We start from the raw sequence: 20,573 nt of genomic DNA, 5'->3' as shown, positions 1-20,573 counted from the left end.
TGAGGCCACTCCAGCAATGACAGTTGCAAGATTATACTTGGCTTTCCTGAACAATGCACCTGTTTGAAAGAGCAACAGAAGTTGCTGTCCTCCAGTGACAGCTGCTCATCTTCTGGCAATACGAAAGGACTTACTAAAACAGGTACATTGACAACAGAACACAAAGGAGAAGTATCATTGATTTCTACTAAAAGAAGAGCTGATGGAACACCCTGTGGGGGGCTTTCCTTAGTCCTCTCTAAGTCTGTCTTACCCTGTCCACACTTCATTCTTTAGAGCCCAAAAGGGAGAATTTGATCCAAATACACAACCTGGGAGAGAGAAAAAGAGTGAGTGAGCAGTGTCTGCAACACTGTCTCACCTGGATGATGCTCCCCGATGCTTTGCAGCAGCTCAGGCGGGTGGACACAGACATTGTTCTTAGAGTAGATAATCTCCCCGTCAAGTATGGAAGGTGAACTGCTGCCACCACCAGGACTGAAGGTCAGGAGGTCGGAAGCTTTTGAAGAGGCACGACGGAGGAGTCGCCCCAGAGACATCGCCGAGGAAATGTTTCCATTATCTGTCAGCTTTAATCAGGAGCCAAATTCAGAAGATCTGCCAAGAAGGAGGAAAGAACCGTGTTAGAACAAACATAAAAGCAGCACAGCACGTGCCTTCATTTGTCTGAGAAGGAAGAGGTCTCCTATCAACTGCTGCATCAGTCCTACAACTCAAGGAAAAGCCTCCAAATGCTCTGGATCTGTAACATCACCTCTGTGTTTTAAAGATGCTGAAGTACAAAATCCCAGGATGTTTTTCTCTTCAGTGCAGTAATAGGAAGGCATGAAAAAAAGCACATTTTAGTAGTTACTGTGTGGAAGAAACAGAGAAGTAATGCTTGTCACTGGAAATTGCCCATTAAGGGAATATCTCAGTGACACAGAGCTGCCCGGTGTGTCACTGTCCTGGGGATGACACAGAGAGTCAGAGTAGACCCTGGAGGATTCACTCAGCACAGAAAAACTGCTGAGGCTGTGACATTAAATAAGGGGCTGCTACTTCATCCACAGTAACCTCTGATCTCCAAAAAAACCCCACATTAATCAAAAAGAGTTCATCCTGTGGCCACTGATTTTTGGCATAAGCCTGTTCTGCATTTGAGGCTTCTGGGTTGCAGTTTTGTTTTGGTTTTGGAGCAGTGATGGTTAAATAGAGATTTTCAGAGATAAGTGGCAAGAGACCCATGTTCAGCAGAGCGGGCAGACACCAACAGCAGAAAAAGGCACACCAACCCAAAGCAAACATTTCCTCCATCAATAGGGAACCACCTCACTGTGGAGTAAGATCCCCAACTAATCACCGAGTAAGTGCTGTACTCAAGTGACGTGCTCCTCATCGGAGCTGTTGAAGAGCAGCTCTGCAGTGAGCTAGAGGGGCCATCCAAGCTATAAACTGTTAATCAGACAGATCAGGAGGACAATTTGATGTGCTGAAACAGCCAGTGGGGTCCTGCACAAAGCAACCCCACAGGAAGCCCAACACAATTCAAGACAAAGCAAACTTTACCTGCTGCTGCCATCCCTAGCTGGGAAGCAGACCATCAGAGGCACAGCAGTTTCTGTTCTGCCAAAGTACACCAGGAGAGGAAGCATTGACTTTTGTTCCTTTGTATTCACACATTTACTTACTCAAGAACAGGCCAGTCTGACCCAGCACACCCCACACAGTGCCACGGTGCCAGGCCCACAGGCAGCATGTGGTGGGATCAGCTCAGAGCGTTCCCTGTGACAAGCCCCACACCACGGCCCACAGAGCACGCAGCAGGGGTGGCCAGAAAGAAAAGCAGACAGGCCCTGGTGGTACTGCCAGGGGTTTTGTTAGCAGGAAACATTTAGGGGCCTAAAGCAAACATGGTCAAACACTGAAGAAATCCGATTTCTTTCAACACAGTTTGAAGGGTATCTGCAGACAAAGGAGGAAGTGGGAGGGCAGAGGGGACACCACCAGGAACCTGCAGGGAAGGAAAAGAGCTGTCCTGGCTCTGACAGATCTGTGTGGACAGAAGGTTGCAAACAAGACTGCCAAGTTGTTGACAGAGCCTTCACTAAAGGACAAACTATCAGTTTAACTGGCAGTTGCTGGATTTGTCAGCTTGAATCACAGCAAAAGCAATTTCTGCATTTCAGTCTTTGCTGGAGCTTGATGGAGAAGCCTCCACCCTGCTGTGCACTGTGCCCAGCAAGTGTGTGGACAAGAGAATCACTTTGCAAGTCCTTTGCACCCATGTCTCCCAGCTCCAAACACAGCACATATCTTCATCTTTCAGCCCCAAAACCCAAACACCAATGGAGCCCTATGCTCATTCCTGTCCAGATCATCAAAAAACACAGTATGGTTTCAGGCTCTGGGTGACATCTTGGAGAAAGTCATTTGCCCCAATCACATTTAAAGAGCGAGTCACCTTTCCTCTCATTGCACCCTGCAAGAACACAGACAGTTAATCTGCTGCAATTCCTCCTTCCCACTAGCAAGTTACAACACACCATTTCAACAGAGCGTGGAGGGAGCCCAGAGCTGTGGAGCAACCTGCAGAGCATGAGAGGCCCTCGGGCTCCAGCACGGCTGGGGAGGCTCCTCTGTCACCCCAACGTTCTGTACGCAGCACAGTCTGCTCAGCTGGGTCCCACTGCTGTCAAGACTGAAACCAGCCTGGATGTCCAGACCTTCAGCTGTGTCACCTACTGCAGCATAACTCTCAAAGTGCAAAACCCTTGAAAGCAAAGGTGGAGAGAACTGGTACCAAGTGGCTGTGGCTGTTGACCAGGGAATTCTTCCTTGGAAAAGCGAGCTAAGGACAGTAGGTGGAGATGCATGTACAAAACAAGAGCTTGTCTGATGTACCTCTGCAGCTCTCCAGGGGCTCTCAAGAATGCAGGCAGAGGTGCAGGACTTCTTGGCCAACAGAGAAAGCATTTAATTAGCTTTTACCTAGCAAAGAAAGAACAAAGCAACAGGTAAAAGACCAAGAGCTGCTCCCTGGACAGCAGGGGGAATTTAAAGGGAAATATCACTTTGACCCTGCAGAACACCTGCTGCTTCCACACCACCTCAGTGTACAGGTACATACACCTGTACACAGGCTGGGAGGAGTCAAAAAAACACAACAGGAGTTGAAGAGTATGGAGTCCTGCCAGCAGAGAAACGTAGCCCTGCATTTGTACTGCAGAAGATGTATGCATCAGAAATCAAAGAGAGTCCACTACAATGCTGCAAACAAATAGCCAAAGATACTGAGATGTATCAACAAGCCTTAAATTAATCTGCTCATCATTGCCACAGGCTAGGGGATTCTGTGTAGCTTTGGTTGCAACCAAAGAAAAACATTAAAGAAAAACAGATACAAGTCACTGGACAGTTTCAAGGAGAGTGACAAGACTAATCTGTTAAGAGATTGTCAAGGGAAGCTTAAAGAAAGGGAAGTGTCTTCATACGTGTGAATTGTCACTGCCAAAAAATGGAAGAGCTATCTGTGGAGGTCAGGAGAAGCAGCAGGGCAACGGAACTGTGCCAAGGAATATCTAATTTAGGTACTCTGATATCAGGGACAATTGTGTCCCAGAACAGGGCAACCTGAAGAGGCCGTTTCCACCACTGGAGGGTTTTAAAGACAGGCTGCAGACACAATGAGGCAGGCAGCCTCAGCTAGGCCCTGGTGATGGACTGCACTCCAAAGCTCATCTAGTCTACTTGTTCAACCCCAAAAAGTCTCTGAAACACAGCTTGTGGCTGTGCCTCTTCTTCCCAGAAGACAGGAGTTCACACAACACAAACCAGCAAGTAACAAAAAGACTAAATCTGCAGGATTTGCTCTATTCTGAGCCCTTTTCTGGGTGGGACAAGGCCTGCACACACAGGCCACGGGGCGTGAGGAGAAGCAGGCAGTGCTGCTGCCTCCTGTGCAGGATTGGGAAGGCAGGTGGGAACTGTCCTACAGCAAAGCCAGCATCAAATTAGCACCTTTAAAAAAAATTAGTATTTTTCATATTAATTTTCTATTTAACTCCTGATCTGAAAGGATTCTTTCCACTGAGGCAGAGACAACCCAGCTCTCCAGAAACTGAAGGACTGAATTAGCTGAAAAGCTCTTGCTGAGTGCCAATATTTATCAAGCACACACACATTTTCTTCTCCCACACATCAACTGTCGCTACTAAAAATCCTTGCTACAGCTACTGAGCCTGTTCACACAGCCCCTGGCTGCTCTCCCAGTCACTGCCAGCACCTCTCCACTACACCAGAGCTCAGAAACACACTGGAGAGCCAACTCCTGAAATCACCCTCTGCCCAAGAGCCTGACCATTTCCAGCCAGCAGCATCTCAAATAAAACCAGCTGCTCATCTCCCGTGGAAATGCCCTTCCCTTTCCCATAAGCTGAGAAACAACAGAGCCCTGTTTGCCTTGGCAGATCGCATCCTCACCTTGGCAGCCACTGCTGGACCAAATGTTGCTGCCTCCGGTCGCACAAGATTCCTGTATTCTGGCAAAGGAGGGTGATGCAGGACTCCTGCCTGGCCTGACACAGGCTCCAGCACATTATTCCTGGCCTGTGCAGCACACACTGCCCCCAGAGCAGCTCAGGAGCACAGGAAGAAACAAGGCTTCCCTGGCAGTAAGTCTAGCCCAGGGAGGCAGGTGGTGGCCATCGGGTCACACCACTGAGGCCTTGTGGCTCCAAAGGCAAATTTGCTGTGCAAGTTTAACGGCTTTACAAGCACCACAACCCAAGCTACAGGGCTCTTGAAGAGAAACTTGAGACCTACAGCATGTCCAGGCACAGAGGAGAATCAAGAGCTGCTGAAACAGCGGCACCATTAAGCATGAAACCCCCAAAGCAAGAAAAATGCAACAGGCGCTTTTTTTTTTTTTTCTTTTTTTTTTCCCTTAATAACTTACATTTGATGTTACATATTCAAGGAGTACAGTCACTGCAGTGGGGAGGTCTCAAACTCAGCAGAAGTCCCTGCCTCCTTCTCCCCTCGGGAAGAGCAAGAGCTGGGTGTGCATTCCTGGAGGCTGAAGCAGAGGTCACAGCGTGCTGGGAGGCAGAGGGACTGGAAAAGGAGCCCAGGAGCCAGGACTCACAGGTTCCTTCCAGTTCTCTGACTGGATTTTCTGTGCAACACTCAGTCACTCACTTGATCTATACTTCTCTGTGCACACGTGAGAGCCCTCATAATGACCCTCCCTTTGTATTGCAATACCTCTACATTAGGGGGAAAAAAAGCTTTCAAAACTGCTATTAGCTGGAGCTATTTCAGGTAACCTAGCCAAATCCAGGAAAAAAGTTTACCAAAGGAAGCCATTCTGAATTTATCCCATTTCATGAAGAGAATTATGTAGGTCACAAAAAAAGTCTTTTCATCCCGGCCCGGCTGGTGCAGCCCACGTGGAGCAGAGCAAAGGCAGAGCAAGAACAGACACCAGCAAGGGCTGACATCCCCACTCTCCCACAACTCCAATTCCAAGCACTTCAGTGGGATGGATTGTGCTCAGATGCATCTCAGCTGGGCAGGCAAAAAAGGGGCAGCAGACTGAATGCTGCAAGTTGGTGACTCAGAGATAAAAAGGGAAACGCTCTCCTCGGGGCCTGCCTGCTGCTTCCAGCCACACCTGCCTGGGCATAGAAAAGCAAACAAAAAGATTCCCACCCCTCCAGCACTGCAAGTCAAACCACAACACACGCTTTAGCGCTGAGAAATTACTTGTGCCGTATGTCCTCCCATCCCGAGGTGAAACACCATTTCATAGCACTGAACTGCAGTGCCTGTGCAGCAGGCAACACTTTTATGGCTTTTTATTTCCAGCATCCTGTAGCCACGGCCAGGAAATGCTCACAGTACTAGATCCCTAAATATCCACAGCTAAAATAATCCCAGGACCCTGGTTTCACAGCTGAATTGATGAACTGATTGCAAAGTCTTTTCTGCCACACTGACACTTCAAAAGCCTCCTTCTCCCCTGCCACAGGCAGGACCATGCCTCCTTTCCATGCTCTGCCATCCTGACTCTCAAGTTCACACCAACCACACAGCCAGACACACAGGATAAACCTGGGTATTCAACAAACCCAACACTGGGTCAGAAAAGCAGCTTTCAGATACTTGTTTTTAGCCAATTTATCACCAGAATGAGCTCCTCTAAGCCTACAAACCTAAAGGTTTCTACAAAAGCAGCAGCAAGCCCCAGATCTTTACCCTGAGCTGTACTGGACTTAACATGCCTACTATTTTCTCTTAAAAGATCTTTCTTACTTCCTATTCGGGGTGGCAACTAAGAACGTAACACCTTTGCAAGACAAGCTACCCGTTGGAGAAAGGAGCAGAGTTATTTTACAGAGCGTCAGCAGCACAGCGAGCGATATATCACACCTCACCCCTGCCCCGGAGCGCCTGGAGGCCACACAGCACATAATCGCCAAGGATCCCGACCATCCATCTTCACGTCCCTGCTGGTAACTGAGCTCGGCAAACCAAGAGGGAGATGCTGGGGTCGGGTGGGAGCCACCAAAGGAACGCACAGGAACAGCCCGGCGGTCCGGAGCCGCTGCGGAACGGCAGCAGATGAAGCCCGAGGATTGTTGTGGGTTCCGCTCCGTGCCGGCAGCACACGGACCGCCCCGGGGCAGCGGCGGAGGGGGGGCCGGGCGGGGAGGGGAGACAAAGAGGGGGAAAGAGAAATGGAGTCGTCCCCAGGGAAGGATACCGGGGTAGCTCGTCCCCAGGACATGAACTCGTGTGACAGTGGCACGCGTGGGGAGCAGCTGGCCCGTGGCTGAGCTGGAGCCGCCGCTCAGCGGGCCCCGCCGCCCGCCCCGGCCCCGCCGCTCCACGCGCCCGTGGCGACCGACGCCCCGCGCGGCCCCGGCGCATTTACCGGCAAAGATGAAGCAGGCGAAACTTCTGGCGGCTCCCACAGCTGGACGGACCGGCCCGACCCCGGGCAGCCCCCGGACAGCCACGCAGCGGGCCCCGCTCCGCCCGGCCCGGCGGGTGCGCCCGCCGCCGGCGTGACCCGCGGGTGCCCGGCGGCACCTCAGGCGGGGCCGGCTCCGCTAGGGCTCGGCGGAAAGCGGCCCGCCCGCTGCAGCACGCCCGGCCCGGCCCCGGCGCCGTTACCGGCTGCCCCGCGGGGCCGCGGCGGCCGGAGGCAGCTCCGCCTGCAGCGGGCGCGCCCCGCGCTCCCCCCGCCCGCGGGCCGGTGGTGCGGCCCGCCGCCCTCACGTGACCGGCTGTTGACGCGTCGCCTGGCAACGGGGGATGGTGGAGCCGGCGGCGGGTGAGTGCGGGGCTGGGCCTGGGCCGCGGGACCCCCGCCCCGGGACCCCCTTGATCGCCCCGGTCCCGCGGCGAAGGGGCGGCCTGCAGCCGGCGGGCCCCGGGCTGGCCCTCTCTCTCTCATTCTCTCTCCTGCGGAGCGCTCTGCTTGCAGGCACAGCCCGGCCCCAGCCCCAGCCCCATGGAGGAGGCCCCCGGTGCCGCAGCAGAGGAGTCCGGGGTGGCACTCGGCTCCGCTGAGCGGGATGTGATCAGAGTTCCATCGCATCTTGCTATGGAGGTGATTTCCCTTGAAACGTTCCCAGGGCAGCGCGTTCGTGTGCTCCGTACAGAGCCACGACTTCGTGGAAGCAGTTCCAACAGGAAGAAGTAAAGCAAGGGAACAGTTACTGCAGTGTTGCCCTGTGCATAAAATAGTCGACTAAAAAGTAAATGTAGCTACTGTCCTGTGTGTCAGCAGCATCTTGAAATAGGTGTTTCTCTCAGTTCTTAGCACACTCGTGCTGTAGACACTTTACAAAGGAAGTTATCCACGTTTCACAGGTGCACACACTTGGGTTTGTGTTTTTGGAGGTTTGTTGGGGATGAGGTTTTTTTTTTCTTCCACTAGTGCTGCACAATATTTGAATTTAGCAAATGATGATATAGGTTAGACCAGTGTCCCTTAAAAAGAACAAAAGGAGAGAATAATTTGGTTACATGTAGTGCAAGCTGGAAGATTTTCTCTGATAAATACCTGGGGGTGTTTTTTAAAATAGATGTGAGTTAGATGTGAAGTTTTTAATAGATGTGAAATTAAAGGCAGTGTGTAGAATTTTTGTCGAGGTCTCTACTATCTTAGAGCTAACTGGGTGACTGGTTTGTGAATGAGATGAAACTTCTAAATTAAACACCTGTGCCCTGTTACAAAAAACAGTTGTTAGAGCACTGTAGCATTAATGTTAAACAAGGTACGTGGCCCGTTCTAATGCTGCTGCTCTGCTTCTCTCCTGTGTTGCGTGCCAGGCCACAGAGGCAGAGGATGGGAGCAACAATGAAGAGGAAGGGTGTGTTCCTCCAGAGAACCAAGAAGAGACATTTCCCCCAGGAGAAGGAGGAGCTGGTGGAGCTACAGAGCTGCTCGTTGGTTCTGCAGAAATGAGACACTATAATAATAAATCTAATCTTAGTCATAGAGAGAGGGTCCCTTGTCCTGCTGTTTAAGTGTGAAGTGACACAGCTTTGGCAGTGATGGTAGAGCAGGGCTCTCTTGTTGATTCTTTGTCTGCATTGCTCATGTCTCATGAGGACAAAATTAAGCAGATTTTTTTATGGGCAAATAGGTTGAAAAGTTGTTTCAGATGATGGATTTTATGTTTTAGGAGAAACCTGCAGAAACTTCCTTGGATGAAGTGGCATTACCTGAATTGGGTGACATGGAGCAGCCAGTAACAGGCAGAGGAGACCCTTCCCCTCCTCCAGGGGCTCCTGTGCAGGCACCTGTGTGGTCAGAGGAGCTGAACAGCTGCAAAGAGTCAGGTATCACCTGGTTCCTTGTTAACAGGACAAAAATTGACACCACCTGTCCAGCAGTTTTCAGGTTTCTCCCTTTCTGATGATTGTTAATCCAGTTGGTGGCACAATGCTATGAAATCTAAGCCTTCTTCTTTATCTTTTGTTTTTGGGGGTGGGGGGTGTGAGGTGGGGTGTGTGCTGGTTTCCAGGTAACATTGAAGAACCTCTTTCTCTCTGTTCAGGGTCTGCCTTGGAGCAATTCAGTCAGCTTGAGAGTGAGCATGGAGAGCAAAGATGGGAAGGGGAAGGGCAGCAGCATGGAGATAAGGAACATGAAATGGGCAAAAGATGTGAAGAAGCCATAGAAGAGAGAGAGCTGGTTGTCTTGGATCCAGAACATGTGAGGAGTCCTCAGATCTTGTCGTTCTTCTTTGCAGACTTGCTATTTTTATCTGTATAAGAGTGTGAGGTAAACATAAGCAATGGTTTAGCCGTGTGCTCAGGCTCTGTGCTTAAAAATAGCTTCTGCTAAAGGATCATCTCCCTCAAGTGTCTGCTCAGCAGTGCCCACCCTACAGCTGCAGGTCCAGGAGGGACAAATCTGGTACTCCTCTGAAAGAGAAGGATTTGCAGCAAGAGTGAGAGGTGGTGATCTCAGTAGTCACTTTCTGACCTCAGCACATACCCACTATTTAACTCTTCTCATGTGTTAGAGTGAGTGGAGCTAAAACAAGAATGCAAGTGTCTGTGGCAGAAAACACAATGTTTTGTTCAATAGTGGGAGTAGCTGTAAGGTTTCCCTGTAATTTATTTACCAAAGTGTGTTAAAGTTATCAACGTTGTGCTCTTTACAGCCTCATATGCGAAGATTCCAGGCTGCCCTGAAGAATTACCTTGCTAAGGAGCTGGAGAAAGTGACCCTAGATTTCCAGGAACTGGTAACACAGCATTTTTAATTTTCCTTCTCACAGCAGCCCAGCCCTGTCCAGGCTGCAGTGAGAGCTGGTTTCCTCTTGTGTTTGCAGAAGATGGCAAGGAAGAAGGGCAAAGGACAGAAAGAGGAGCTGGGGGTGACTCTGTACGGAGCTCAGGAGCAGCTGGCCCGGCTGCAGCTGAAGCTGGAGAGGAGCCACCAGCACCATGCTCAGATGGCCCCAGCCTGCCAGCAGCTGGAGGAGGAGCTGCAGGGCCTCAGGCTCACTCAGCAGAAAATGTGTCAGGACACAGATGAGGAACGCAAGAAAGGTGACCCAGGCAGTCCTTGTGATGTTGCCTAGTTCTAGTACTGTGGAGAAATGAATTTGAATGGAAGTCAAGCACTGGATTGAAAAACGCAGTGAAGTTCATCAGAAATAGCACACTCATTGAAAAGTTTCAGGGATATTCCTGGTCACCATATAAATCCTACTGCTTCTAAGACCTTGTTACTACATTGGACTTTTCTTACAAGGTCTTTAGGATTAAACCATAAACTGTTCCTGGCAGGCAGGCTGTTCTGTGGCTTAGCAGGAGCAACATTCCCATTGCTCTGTTCTGTTTGTGCCTCTGTGAGGCTGTGATGGGATTGCAAAGGTTGTAGGTCCCAAGGGGTGTCCAGGAGTATAAGAGCACTATGCATGTGGCAGCCTGTTCCAGCCAGAGAAATGGGCTTGACTCATTGTTCTTGCATTGCAGGGTAGGAAACAGTCAAACAATGTCCCTGGCAGGGACATCTAAGCATTGAAATCAATTACCTAGAAAGTTTTTGCACATTATTGAAAAAATTAGAGAAGCATTCAACAGACTGAGAAACAGACAGTTCTGTTTTAGGGCAGAGGAGTAGATTCACAGCTTCCTGAGTCTCCTTCTTGGATTTCCTTGGATTCTGTGTACTGGGAGTCAAGGAATCTCCCAAGATTTTGGAGCTATAGTCCAAAGATGATGTAAATTTCCATTTCAGGGAGGACTGATTTAGCTGGTACCTGTGCAGGTTTTGCTTTGGCTGCTGCTGTATTTCTGTCCCTTCTCTCTCTGTGTGAAGTGTGTCCTACAGAAGTACTTGGTTCAATGTTTTTCCTTCTGCCTCCCCAGTTTCTGCATTGCAGACCCAGGTTGAAAACCTGGCCTTGCAGCTCTTCTACATGCAGAACATGGAGCAGGATTTGCACCATAATATTTTACTCATGAAACAGTCAGCAAAGAAGGCTGAGGCTGAGAAGTTCCAGGCTGAGATGGAGAATAAAAAACAGGTATCAAGCAAAACTGCTTTAAAATAAATAAATAAATATAGATGACAGGTAGTGGTGAGTCTTGGAGGAGGTGCTGCCTTGTCAGAAGGAAAACTGTAGAGACTGGATCATGGAATGTGTGGGGATATTTTTCCCAAATAGTTGAAAAAAAAAACCCCACCCCAAAACCCAAGCTCAAAGGTTTTTCAAAAAATGTGAAGAATTCCCCCCAGCAGGATAGTGGCATGTACTGCCCAGAGGTTTTTGGCAAGCCTTGGTCTGAAGTTGCAGCAGGGGAGGTTTAGATTGGACATTAGGAAGAATTTCTTTACTGCAAGAGTGGTCGGGCCCTGGAACAGCCTGCCCAGGGAGGTGGTGGAGTCACCATCCTTGGAGGTGTTCCAGAAACGTGTGTATCGGGAACCTCAGGGTGTGCTCTAGTGGCTGAGGTTGTAGGTTGTGTGTTTGTGGGGTATTTTGGGATATGTTTTGTGGTGATGTGTGGTTTTGCTTTTTTGTGTTGCTTGGTTTGTTTTTTGTCGTGTTGGGTTTTTTGTGTGTTTTGTTTTGGGTTGGGATTTTTTGTTTCATTGATGGTTTTTTTATTGTTGGACTCAGTGATCTCAGAGGTCCTTTCCAACCATGACTATTCTGTGATTCTGTAATAGTAAGTGACTCTTCACTCAAGCATGAGGGGGTGTGGGGGTAAGGATATTTAGAAAAGGAGTATGGTCTGCTCCTGTCTCGGCAATGGTTCGGAGTGCGGGTGAGTTCCAGGGTGCAAAGGCGGGTTGGGATGCGGGAGCTCCCTCTGCTGCTGGCCGCGCTGCTCAGCGCTGTGAAGCTGCGAGGAAACGGGAGAAAATGGATGGATGGAGATATTTTTTTTTTTTTAATGAAGGATTTAAAAACATAAATGGTTAATTTTACTGGCTGCTGGAGAGGAGGTGGTGCAGGGTAATCCATGCTGGCAGGAATGAGTGCTGCTTCACATCTCAACATTGATTTACTGCTGCAAATGGAGTTACACAAAATCAGCACAGAAGGTCTTGTTCTCTTGAAAGGTGTCCCTGCTGCATTCCTGAGTCATTTGTATGTGGATGGAACAGTTTCAGTAGGAATCAAATCTCACCCAGTTGCCATTTTAATCCCCCTGGTAGCCTGTATTACTCTTGTACAACACAGTTTGTAAAGACAGATTTTGTTACTCATCCTGAACTTTGGGCTCTGACTTTAGGATCTCCTGGTAGACAGTTTGACAAGGAAAGACTACGAGCTACAAGAGCAGATTGCTCTGTTGGAAGCTCAGCTCGTGGCCCAGGCAGAGGACACCAAAGCAACTCGTCAAGCAGTAAATGAGGTAGGAGAGTTGTGGTTTTTTTTTTTTTTCACTTCTGGTCAATATTTCCCTCCAGAAGGACTGACCATTTTGGCTCATGCTCTCATGCTATGTAGAATCTAGGCCAGAGTTGTATCATTCGTTCCTGTTTGCAGGAACAAAGACTTTTTTAAATTTAGTTCCTTTGCCCTTAAGAATGGTCTGTAAATCACTTCCTCCCCCACCTTCTCAGCATGTTTTTTTCTTGGAGACTTGTGCCCTGTCATCCAGAGGGACAATAAACCAGGCACATATTAGCTGAAGCTGTTCCCGCCCAACATATTAGGAAGAAAAATATTGCATTGTAACCTTAATTTGTTTTTTCAACACAGTATAGATTAATATTGTCTCCCAATTCTCTGTTCTCTAGGCCTGTATGGAGGTTCAGGCCATTAACATGGAAAAGAAGCGATTGATGAGCCACTGGGACAGCAGCTTGGCTGGAATGAAGCAAAGAGATGAGGCCTGCATTGCTGCACAGGAATTGCTGAGGTTTGTATCTGAGCACAGCCCAGGAGACACCTCCAGTCTTGTGGATAGCAGGGGTTCTAAACAGAGAATTGTGTCTTCGGCCAAGTTCGTTGCTGTGTGGGCAGGATATGTCAGGCAGAACAGGTTTGCTGCTGTAAAACACATAATAAGGTTAAAGGACAAGAACTACAGGTCTTTGTTACTGTTTTCTTTATTCAAAACTTTCCCTCAAAATGTGTGGATTTTAAAAAGCTGTTCAGGGTTTTTCTGTTCATAATCAATTCCTTTAGAAGAGTTCCTTCACCTTTGCAGCATCTCTTGCCCCAAAGAGCAGGAGGGATTTATCTGTCCCTTTTGGTTAGGATTTTGTGATGCCTTTGGAAACCTTCAGGAAGATCTTGCTATTGTTGCCAAAGACAGTGTTTATTGGCTCTGGAGTCTTAAAGCCTGAGTGACTCTCTGAGAACAAATAATATGCTTTTATATGGAGGCATCCTGGGAAGAATGTGTGGAGTGAGGACAGGACTGAAAGAAGGATTTAATTTTCCTACATACCTTTCCTTTTAAGTCTTAATGTCTCCATCCATCCTCTGATAACTCTGCTCTGTCACCACAGACTGGCCTTGCAAAGGTCTTCTGTCTTGGTCAGTTGTTGCTGCAACAGCATGTGTGAAAAGAGGAACCTGCAGATGACTGTTCAGCACATGAAGCAATCCCTGTGATAATTTTCCATCCTCTTTGCCTTTCCAGCAAATACAGGCATGACCTCAAGTCCCTAGAAGTAGACATTCAAGGGTGTAGAAAGGCAATTAGAAAGGAGGAGGAGAGGAATGAGCTGCTTGTCTCCACCCTGAACCGTTCACAGAGCAATGCCAACACCTCAAAGAAACTGATTGCCCAGAGCCTTTTGAGGCAGGAGGCCTTGAGGGTTGAATCTGGCACCTACACTCGAGTTCTCCAGGAGACAGAGCAGGCCCTCAACAAGACCAGCATGGTGAGAAGAGTTAATGAAAGAAGAACCCTTTTGAATTGGACACTGGTATTAATACCCTTCCTCAAGCAGTTGTGGTGACCATGTTTCTGTCTTATATACTTTTTAGGATCAAGCTGCTCTTCTCAAGGATTTGCAGTCTCTCAGTAAGGATATAGAGAAAGGGATTGGAGCCAAAGAGCAGATGGAGAATGAAATAATGGCAAAGCTGCAGGACCAGATGATATCCAGCAAAGCCACCAAGCAATTCTCACAGCTGGCTGCAGATCTTTGTGGTAGAGTAACAGATCTGGTATGGTCCTGCTTCCCCTTGGAGGGCAGGGGGAGAAAATGGCCTAGGACAGGTTCTTGAGTGTGCTTGTCAGCAATTTCATTCTGGTTTTCAGGGCTGCAACTGAAACTCTGCTGGGTTTGCAGCTCCAGTTTGGTTCTTCCAGTGATTTGGTTGCAGGATGCCGGTGTGTGCCAGAGGGCTTGGTCTAAAAGGCCTGATGCAGAACACACCATCCATCCTTAAGAAGTGGGGCAGAGTGATGGATCTTGGGGGTATTTACTGTGGGGTGGTTGAAGTCCTTAAGCATTGCAGGCAGACAGTGGGTATCTGGCACTTGTAAACTCCATGTTAAACTAACCTGTCTCTGTACTTAGAGGTGTGATCCAGACATGCTCCTAGTTTCCAAATAAGGATCACTGTCCAAGGAACAGTCAGACCAGACCCCCTGTCCTTTAGGGCATGATGAGTTGCTCTCTTTGGGAGTGTGTAACTGGTACAGATAGAACAAACTAGAAAAATCAGTGTAGCATTCATTGCATGGAGTTGTGTGGGCTGGCACTAACACAACAGGTTCACACCTCTGTTCTTTCAGGGGTTACTTCAGTACCATCTCAGCACTGTTAGCCAGGGAACCAGAGACATCCGTATAGGGAAGGGGATGGCTGAAGTGATGAGCACGGTCTCCTAAAGGGTTTGGGGAGGTTTAGGCTCCTTAATGCTTTTCAGCAGCCTTATGGCAGGGGTCAGTACTGCTGTCTGCTGTCAGCAGGAGAGACAAAGGTACAGAGAAGATTATGGCTTGTAGCACAGATCTGGGGGCAGAATCTCAATCCATTAATTCCTGTGCTTTGGTAGGTGGGCATTGCTAATCCAGGAGTTGCTCTTGGTGACAGTTACTTGTTTTCTGTTTGTTGATGTTCCTAGGAGCTGCATTTTTCCAAAGTTGAGAGTGATACTGCCCAACTTGTTCTGAATGCAACTCATACCAACTGCAGGCTGACTGTTCTCCAGAAAACACTTTGTGAGCTGGACAAGGAAGTGAAAAACATGCATGATCTGATCAGGCACAGTGAAAGTGAGATTAAAAAGTGCAGTATCTTGATTGAGAACAAGCAAGTGGTCATCATCCAGTACAACAAAAGGCTGGAGACCCTTCTTTCTCAGCTGGGGGTATGTACCTTTATGTTTCAGTCCCAAACTTTTATTATTCATGGTTACCACAGATGCTCTTGATAAATGTAACTGCATAAGTGCTGGACAGTTAAAACTCTCAGGCATCAGAATTGTGATGTAACTAGCTGCACTAGTAGCTAGCTGCACTGGTTAATGTCAATGTTTACATTTGTCAGGCAGTTGTTAATGCACATGGAGAGGAGCTGGCCTTAGGGAATTGTGAAATAAGGGTGTGCCTAACACAGATTCCTGCAGGGAGTTTTCTACACCTGTTGAAAATGTGGGATGACACCAATACTCCAGGAGTAAACAGGATCTCTTTATGAAGTCCACGAAGACTGACAATGGGAGAGTGAAAAAAGGCAGAGTGGCTTCAGTCACTTGCTGATTGTCCCCAATCAGTCAATGTCCAGATCTGTCCCTAGCACTGTCAGCTCCAAGATTGTGGATACCAGTGTGAAAAGGAGTGCTGTGGTATTTGCTTCCAAGGTTTTGGATGTCCAGATGTTCCAGTTCTAAGAGCTGAGGAGGATCTGGTGCCACAGAGAACATTTTGGGCTTTTGTTGCATTTTTTCTGGTGAGGTCAGGAATTACTTGTCCAATTGAGCTCATGGGAAATGGGCACAAAAGTAACTGACTAACAAAATAACAGTGTAGTTGAAGTTTTTATTAGGCAGCTCAGCAGTTGGACCAGCCTGCTGCACTGATGCTATAAACAAGTGCTCCAGCAGCTTCTGCTTGATTGATCCCAAACCTTGCCCTTGTACAGGGGCACGAATTTGGACCACTGGAAATTGAGATCAACAAGCTGAGCAAGGAGGTAGAAGAATGTAATTCTGAGGTGATGACACTGCAGAAGTACTGGCTCAATCTGCAGAAGGAGATGGTGAAGCTAACACAGGAACGGGAGGAACAAGTAACCTCCTGGCATATGTTGAAGAAGCAGATCACGATAATGCAGCAGAAGAAAGTGCGCACTGAAAGTGAGTCATTCCCTCCCTCCTTCCCAAAGTGTTCACCCATGGATGGAGAAAAAGGGAGGGAAAGCTCACGGGTGGGTAGTGGTAGACCCTCCCCACAGCATGTCCTTGGTGCCCCTGGGTGTGTGAACAATTATGCCAGTAGCCCCAGCACTGTAGGTGGGGCAGGAGCTGGGCCCCTCCTGCTGGTTTCCACACTGTTACTTCCTGCAACCACCAGCCCTGCTCTCAGCTGACACGGTGGAACCCTCATGGGAACTGTCCTGTGTTACACTTCCTAAATAAAGTTTGCAAGTAGCTGGTAGGTAAATGTCCCCACCAATGACACTGCTTCCCTTGGCCAAACCCAGGTCTTTCCCACAGCAGTCTCCTTGTAAACCTTAGTTTATTTTTGGGCTGGTGGAAAAATGTTTTGGCTGGGTCTGTGGGACACTGATGGCTCCACATGCAGCGTCCTCTGCTCTAACTGCAGCTTCTCATACCTTGCCTGTGCTCAGCCCAGTGCTCCTGGGAGTTTTGAGACTTTTCTGTTCACCTGTAGATGAAATCCAGCAGGAAATAAAAGAACAGAAAAACATTGAGTGTCACATGAGGAGCATGTCCAATGACTTGATAACGTTGAATGTGTTGATCAATGAGAACAGCAGCAGCTTCGAGGAGCTGCGATGCGGCAGCGTGATCACAGAGAACGAGTTTTTACGCACCCTCAAGGTACAGAGGCTTGACATCTCCTTCCCAGATCTCAGCCTCCCCTGCAGATCAAAGGCAGTCAGTGATCCTGTAAATTTTGCCCAGTCTGACAATGTTGTATTGTTTTATGCTTCCCAAATCTAGGCGGCAGAAAAAGAGTCCATTGAGATGCAGGAGAGGCACAGTCAATTGGCTGAGGAGAAGGAAAGATTCCTGAACAGCCTGCTGGAAGCAGAGTAGGTACCAGAGGTTCTTGCTTTGTGTAACAGTCTTTGAGCTTTCATAGATGTGTCCATGTCACCTTCTCTAGTCATCAAATTGAACCAGTGCCAGCAAATGTGCTTCTGTCCTTAGAATCATAGAATATGCTGAGTTGGAAGGGTCACATCTTATGTCTCTATGTAGGGCAGCCCAAGTGAGAGGATCATCCAAACACTTCTTGAACTCAGGCAGGCTTGGTGCTGTGACCACTGCCCTGGGGAGCTTGTTCCAGTGCTCCTCCTTGGAGAAGGTGAAAGGGAATTTAATGTATTTTTGAAGTGCAGAAGTTGAAAGGTGTTCTAACCACTTCTGGAACCAGAAAGAGCTGAAGGGATGTTGGCTTTAATGATTCCAGCTTGTGCTGGATGTGCCAAGATCTGTAAGGAAGACTCTGCCTGCTGTGTCCTCTGCCCAGAGCTCAGAGTGAGTGTGGCAATTCACAGGGGTCCACCAGCCCCCTGTCAGTCTGGGCTGGCTTGTTTCTGCAGTCCCTGTGCCGTTTCCCAGGGGGCAGAGTTCCTGCCTGATCTCACACTGCTCCGTTGCTGCCCTTTCACACCCAGGCTGAGCAAATCCTCAGTTGCTTCTGCAGGATTCAGTGTGTTCAGAGGCGTCCCGGGAGCGTCCTGCCACTGTCCCATACAGCCAGTGTCCTCGCCCCTGTTCACAGAGGCACTGCTCTCCCTTTCTGTCACTGAAGGCACCAAATCATGCTGTGGGAGAGGAAGATCCAGCTGACAAAGGAGATGTGTGCAGTGGTGGATTCTGGGACAGCACAAGGAGAAATCCAAGCCATGAAAACAGAGATTCATAGGATGCAAGTAAGCCACTCCATGGGGAGGACTGAGGAGGGGAAGCTGCACCATATATTCAGCTTTGGAGTTGCTGAAATGTGAGGCAGGGGATGAGAAACAGGCTGGAGAAGCAGCATGTGTGCTGTGTAATGGGCTGCAGCAGGGGCTAGATGTCCCCGAGAAACGTATCTACAGTTAAATGTCAGCCACCTTGTTCTGTGACCCAGATCTGTTAGCAACAAAATGTTGATTACTAAATGTTGCATCATCTTAATCACTGGATAGAGAAGTCTTCTGGCAAAACAACTCTTCCCTTTTGTTCTCAGGATGCTTCTGCTCTTCTGCTTTCCCTATTGCTGATGAGTTTCAGTGAAACATTTTGCAGATTACTTTAGATGAGTTGGTAACCCAGGCCTCTGCCTTCCAGATCCACATAGGGCACACTAGGTTGGGATTTAGACCAAATGTGGCTTGCCAAGGCTCATGTGTACCTGGTTTATGTTGATGGGATGTGCCACACAGGAGACTTCAGTTGGTGCTATTTGTAAACACTTATTATTTTCAGCCTATTTTATATCTCAACAAATGGCAGGTCTGCTATGCCCAGCTGATGAAGCAGCATGAGAAGATGATTCGTGACATGGAGGCATCTGTTGCTCGCAGAGAAGCAATAGCTGTTTGGGGGAGGGGGCAGAACAAAACTGACAAGAAACTTTTCACCAGGGGTGACTTCCACCACAGGGCAGAGGAGCTGAGGAGGAAAATCAGCAAAAATCAGAAGGTGAGCCAGGGAAGCCAGGCTGCCAGAGTTCAGACATCTGAGATTTGCCTTGTAATGTCACCTAGCCCAGAGACATGGGGTGTCAGGACATGGAGCCTGCACCTGCCCAGGCACAGCACTGCCTGGGAAACCCCAGTATAAAAAAAAATCAAAAAAATCAGTTCTGGGAAGATGGGTGGGAATGCAGCTCACCTAAAGAACCAGGATCTGGCATTTCCTTCTCTCCCTTTTACTAGAGCACTCAAGACTGCAACAGAACCACCCTGGAGCTGGAGGGCACCCAAGCATCCCTCAGTGCTTCCTTCTTGGAAAAGCAGCAGGAACTGCTGGGGCTGCAGGCTGAGTCCTGCAGCCTCGATTCCGACACAGAGTGTCTTCGGAACAAGACGCGATGGGTGAGCACGTCTGCCTGGCCAAGCAGAACCTGCTTTGCTTCCCTGCCTGCTCCCTGTCTCTTTGTCTCACCACCACCCTGAACGTGCTGGGCGTGTAACTTGAGCAACATTTTAAGAAAACTGAGCACATTTTGAGGGCTCATCGTGGTCCTGAGCTGATGCTGCAGTTGCACTCCCAGCAAGGCAGCATTTGCCTGGAAACACCAGCCTGGAGGACGTGGTTTGTGGCTTGAAAATACCTGCCAACATCTGTCCCTTGCCAGCACCAGCTGGCTACTCGTGTTACAGCTTCAAGGTCTTGAATGCCTTCCTGCTAGGTTTTTAAGTTGGTGAAACTCTGTCCTGGCAAGGGTTGCCTTGTGTGTGGAGGAATTTCTCTGCTTTATGGAATTCTGTGATGTGACTGTACCTGTGCAGCACTGGGAATAGGGATGCTGTTTGGCTGCAGTAACACAGCAGTGTCCTTCCATTTCACAGCACGATGGTGACAGGAGCTGTGACACAAATCCTGTCCCTACCTTAGTTCTTTTCTATGTGCAGTCAAAGCAGTTTCCATTGTTGCTTTTCTCAGAACCTGTTGGAGATTGTGGCCTACCAGACACGCCAGAAGCACCTGCAGGCTCTGAAGGAGGGGAAGTACAGTCCCCTGGGCTCCACAGAGCAGGCCCGGAGAGCTGAGCAGGAGAAGCTGCAGGACCAGCTCCGTTGTGTTAATGCCATTGTCCACCAGATCCAGCAGGAGCATCTTCAGCACCAAAGCCTTCTCCAGTGGTTCAGTCAGTGCTTGGAATCCAGGCTCGGCTCGCAGGAAGCCTGACAAGACATGGACAAAGTACATAGAAACAGCTGTTCTTGTTCTGTGAGAGGCTGCAGTTTTTGTAAATTAATAAATAAAATAAGTGTAAGGTGGAATATTTAGAGTGATCAAATAATTTTGGTTGGAAAAAACCTCTTAGGATCATCCAGTCCAACCAGGAACCCAGCACTGCCAAGTTTCCACTAACCCATGTCCCTCAGCACCATCTCCATCTACACGGCTTTGAAATCCCTCCAGGGATGGGAACTCCACCCTGCCCTGGGCAGCCTGGGCCAGGGCCTGACAATCCTTTTGGGGAAGAAATCGTTCCAATCTAAACCTCCCTTAGTGCAACTTGAGGCCGTGTCCTCTTCTTCTGTCATTTGTAAAATGAGAGACCGACTCCCCCCTCGCTTCAGGGAGTTGTAGGAGCAACATCTATTAAAGATGAAGCATTGGAAATTTTTGTTTGTTTCTCTGTACGTTTCACCTGTTAAAGGGTTCCCGTTTCCCTCCCACTCCCGGCCGTAGGGACCTGGGGGTTCCCGCCCCCCAAGCACAGCTGCAGCT

General features: G+C 48.8%; 2 protein-coding genes across 8 annotated transcripts in view; one reads left to right on the top strand and one right to left on the bottom strand.

Moving 5' to 3' along the window:
* TBC1D16 (TBC1 domain family member 16) overlaps positions 1–7,017 on the bottom strand; it is a 31,297-nt gene extending 24,280 nt beyond the window's left edge. Inside the window, exons 1-2 of one of the 4 annotated variants that reach the window (XM_051635144.1) lie at positions 6,917–7,017; positions 362–597 (exon numbers count right to left, since the gene is read on the bottom strand). In XM_051635144.1, coding sequence (XP_051491104.1) covers positions 362–539 — 178 coding nt within the window. In that variant the 5' untranslated portion in view covers positions 540–597; positions 6,917–7,017. Of the gene's footprint in view, positions 1–361; positions 598–4,936; positions 4,973–6,416; positions 6,577–6,916 lie in introns of those variants that run through there. The other 3 variants (XM_051635147.1, XM_051635146.1, XM_051635145.1) reach the window with 3 other exon arrangements.
* A 249-nt stretch (positions 7,018–7,266) lies between these two features.
* CCDC40 (coiled-coil domain containing 40) lies at positions 7,267–20,119 on the top strand. Of its 4 annotated transcripts, XM_051635138.1 has the most exons (20): positions 7,267–7,318; positions 7,472–7,597; positions 8,323–8,439; positions 8,679–8,835; positions 9,054–9,211; positions 9,666–9,749; positions 9,837–10,056; positions 10,882–11,039; positions 12,256–12,378; positions 12,767–12,888; positions 13,618–13,861; positions 13,968–14,150; positions 15,057–15,302; positions 16,076–16,289; positions 16,828–16,997; positions 17,121–17,212; positions 17,938–18,058; positions 18,624–18,812; positions 19,049–19,207; positions 19,779–20,119. In XM_051635138.1, exons 2-20 carry the CDS (start codon positions 7,499–7,501, stop codon positions 20,022–20,024), a joined length of 3,102 nt encoding a protein of 1,033 aa, XP_051491098.1. In that variant the 5' UTR covers positions 7,267–7,318; positions 7,472–7,498; the 3' UTR covers positions 20,025–20,119. The 4 variants fall into 4 exon arrangements, with proteins under 4 accessions (XP_051491098.1, XP_051491100.1, XP_051491102.1 ...); XM_051635140.1 differs by lacking the exon at positions 17,938–18,058 and having other exon boundaries at positions 18,755–18,812; XM_051635141.1 differs by lacking the exon at positions 7,267–7,318 and having other exon boundaries at positions 7,573–7,597; positions 8,323–8,363.
* Positions 20,120–20,573: the final 454 nt, after the last annotated feature.

The sequence above is a fragment of the Apus apus genome, chromosome 17 (assembly GCF_020740795.1).
Source record: "Apus apus isolate bApuApu2 chromosome 17, bApuApu2.pri.cur, whole genome shotgun sequence".
NCBI lineage: Eukaryota > Metazoa > Chordata > Aves > Apodiformes > Apodidae > Apus > Apus apus.
The sequence above is the reverse complement of the archived record's forward strand: the minus strand, read 5'-3'. Positions and strand labels throughout refer to the sequence as shown.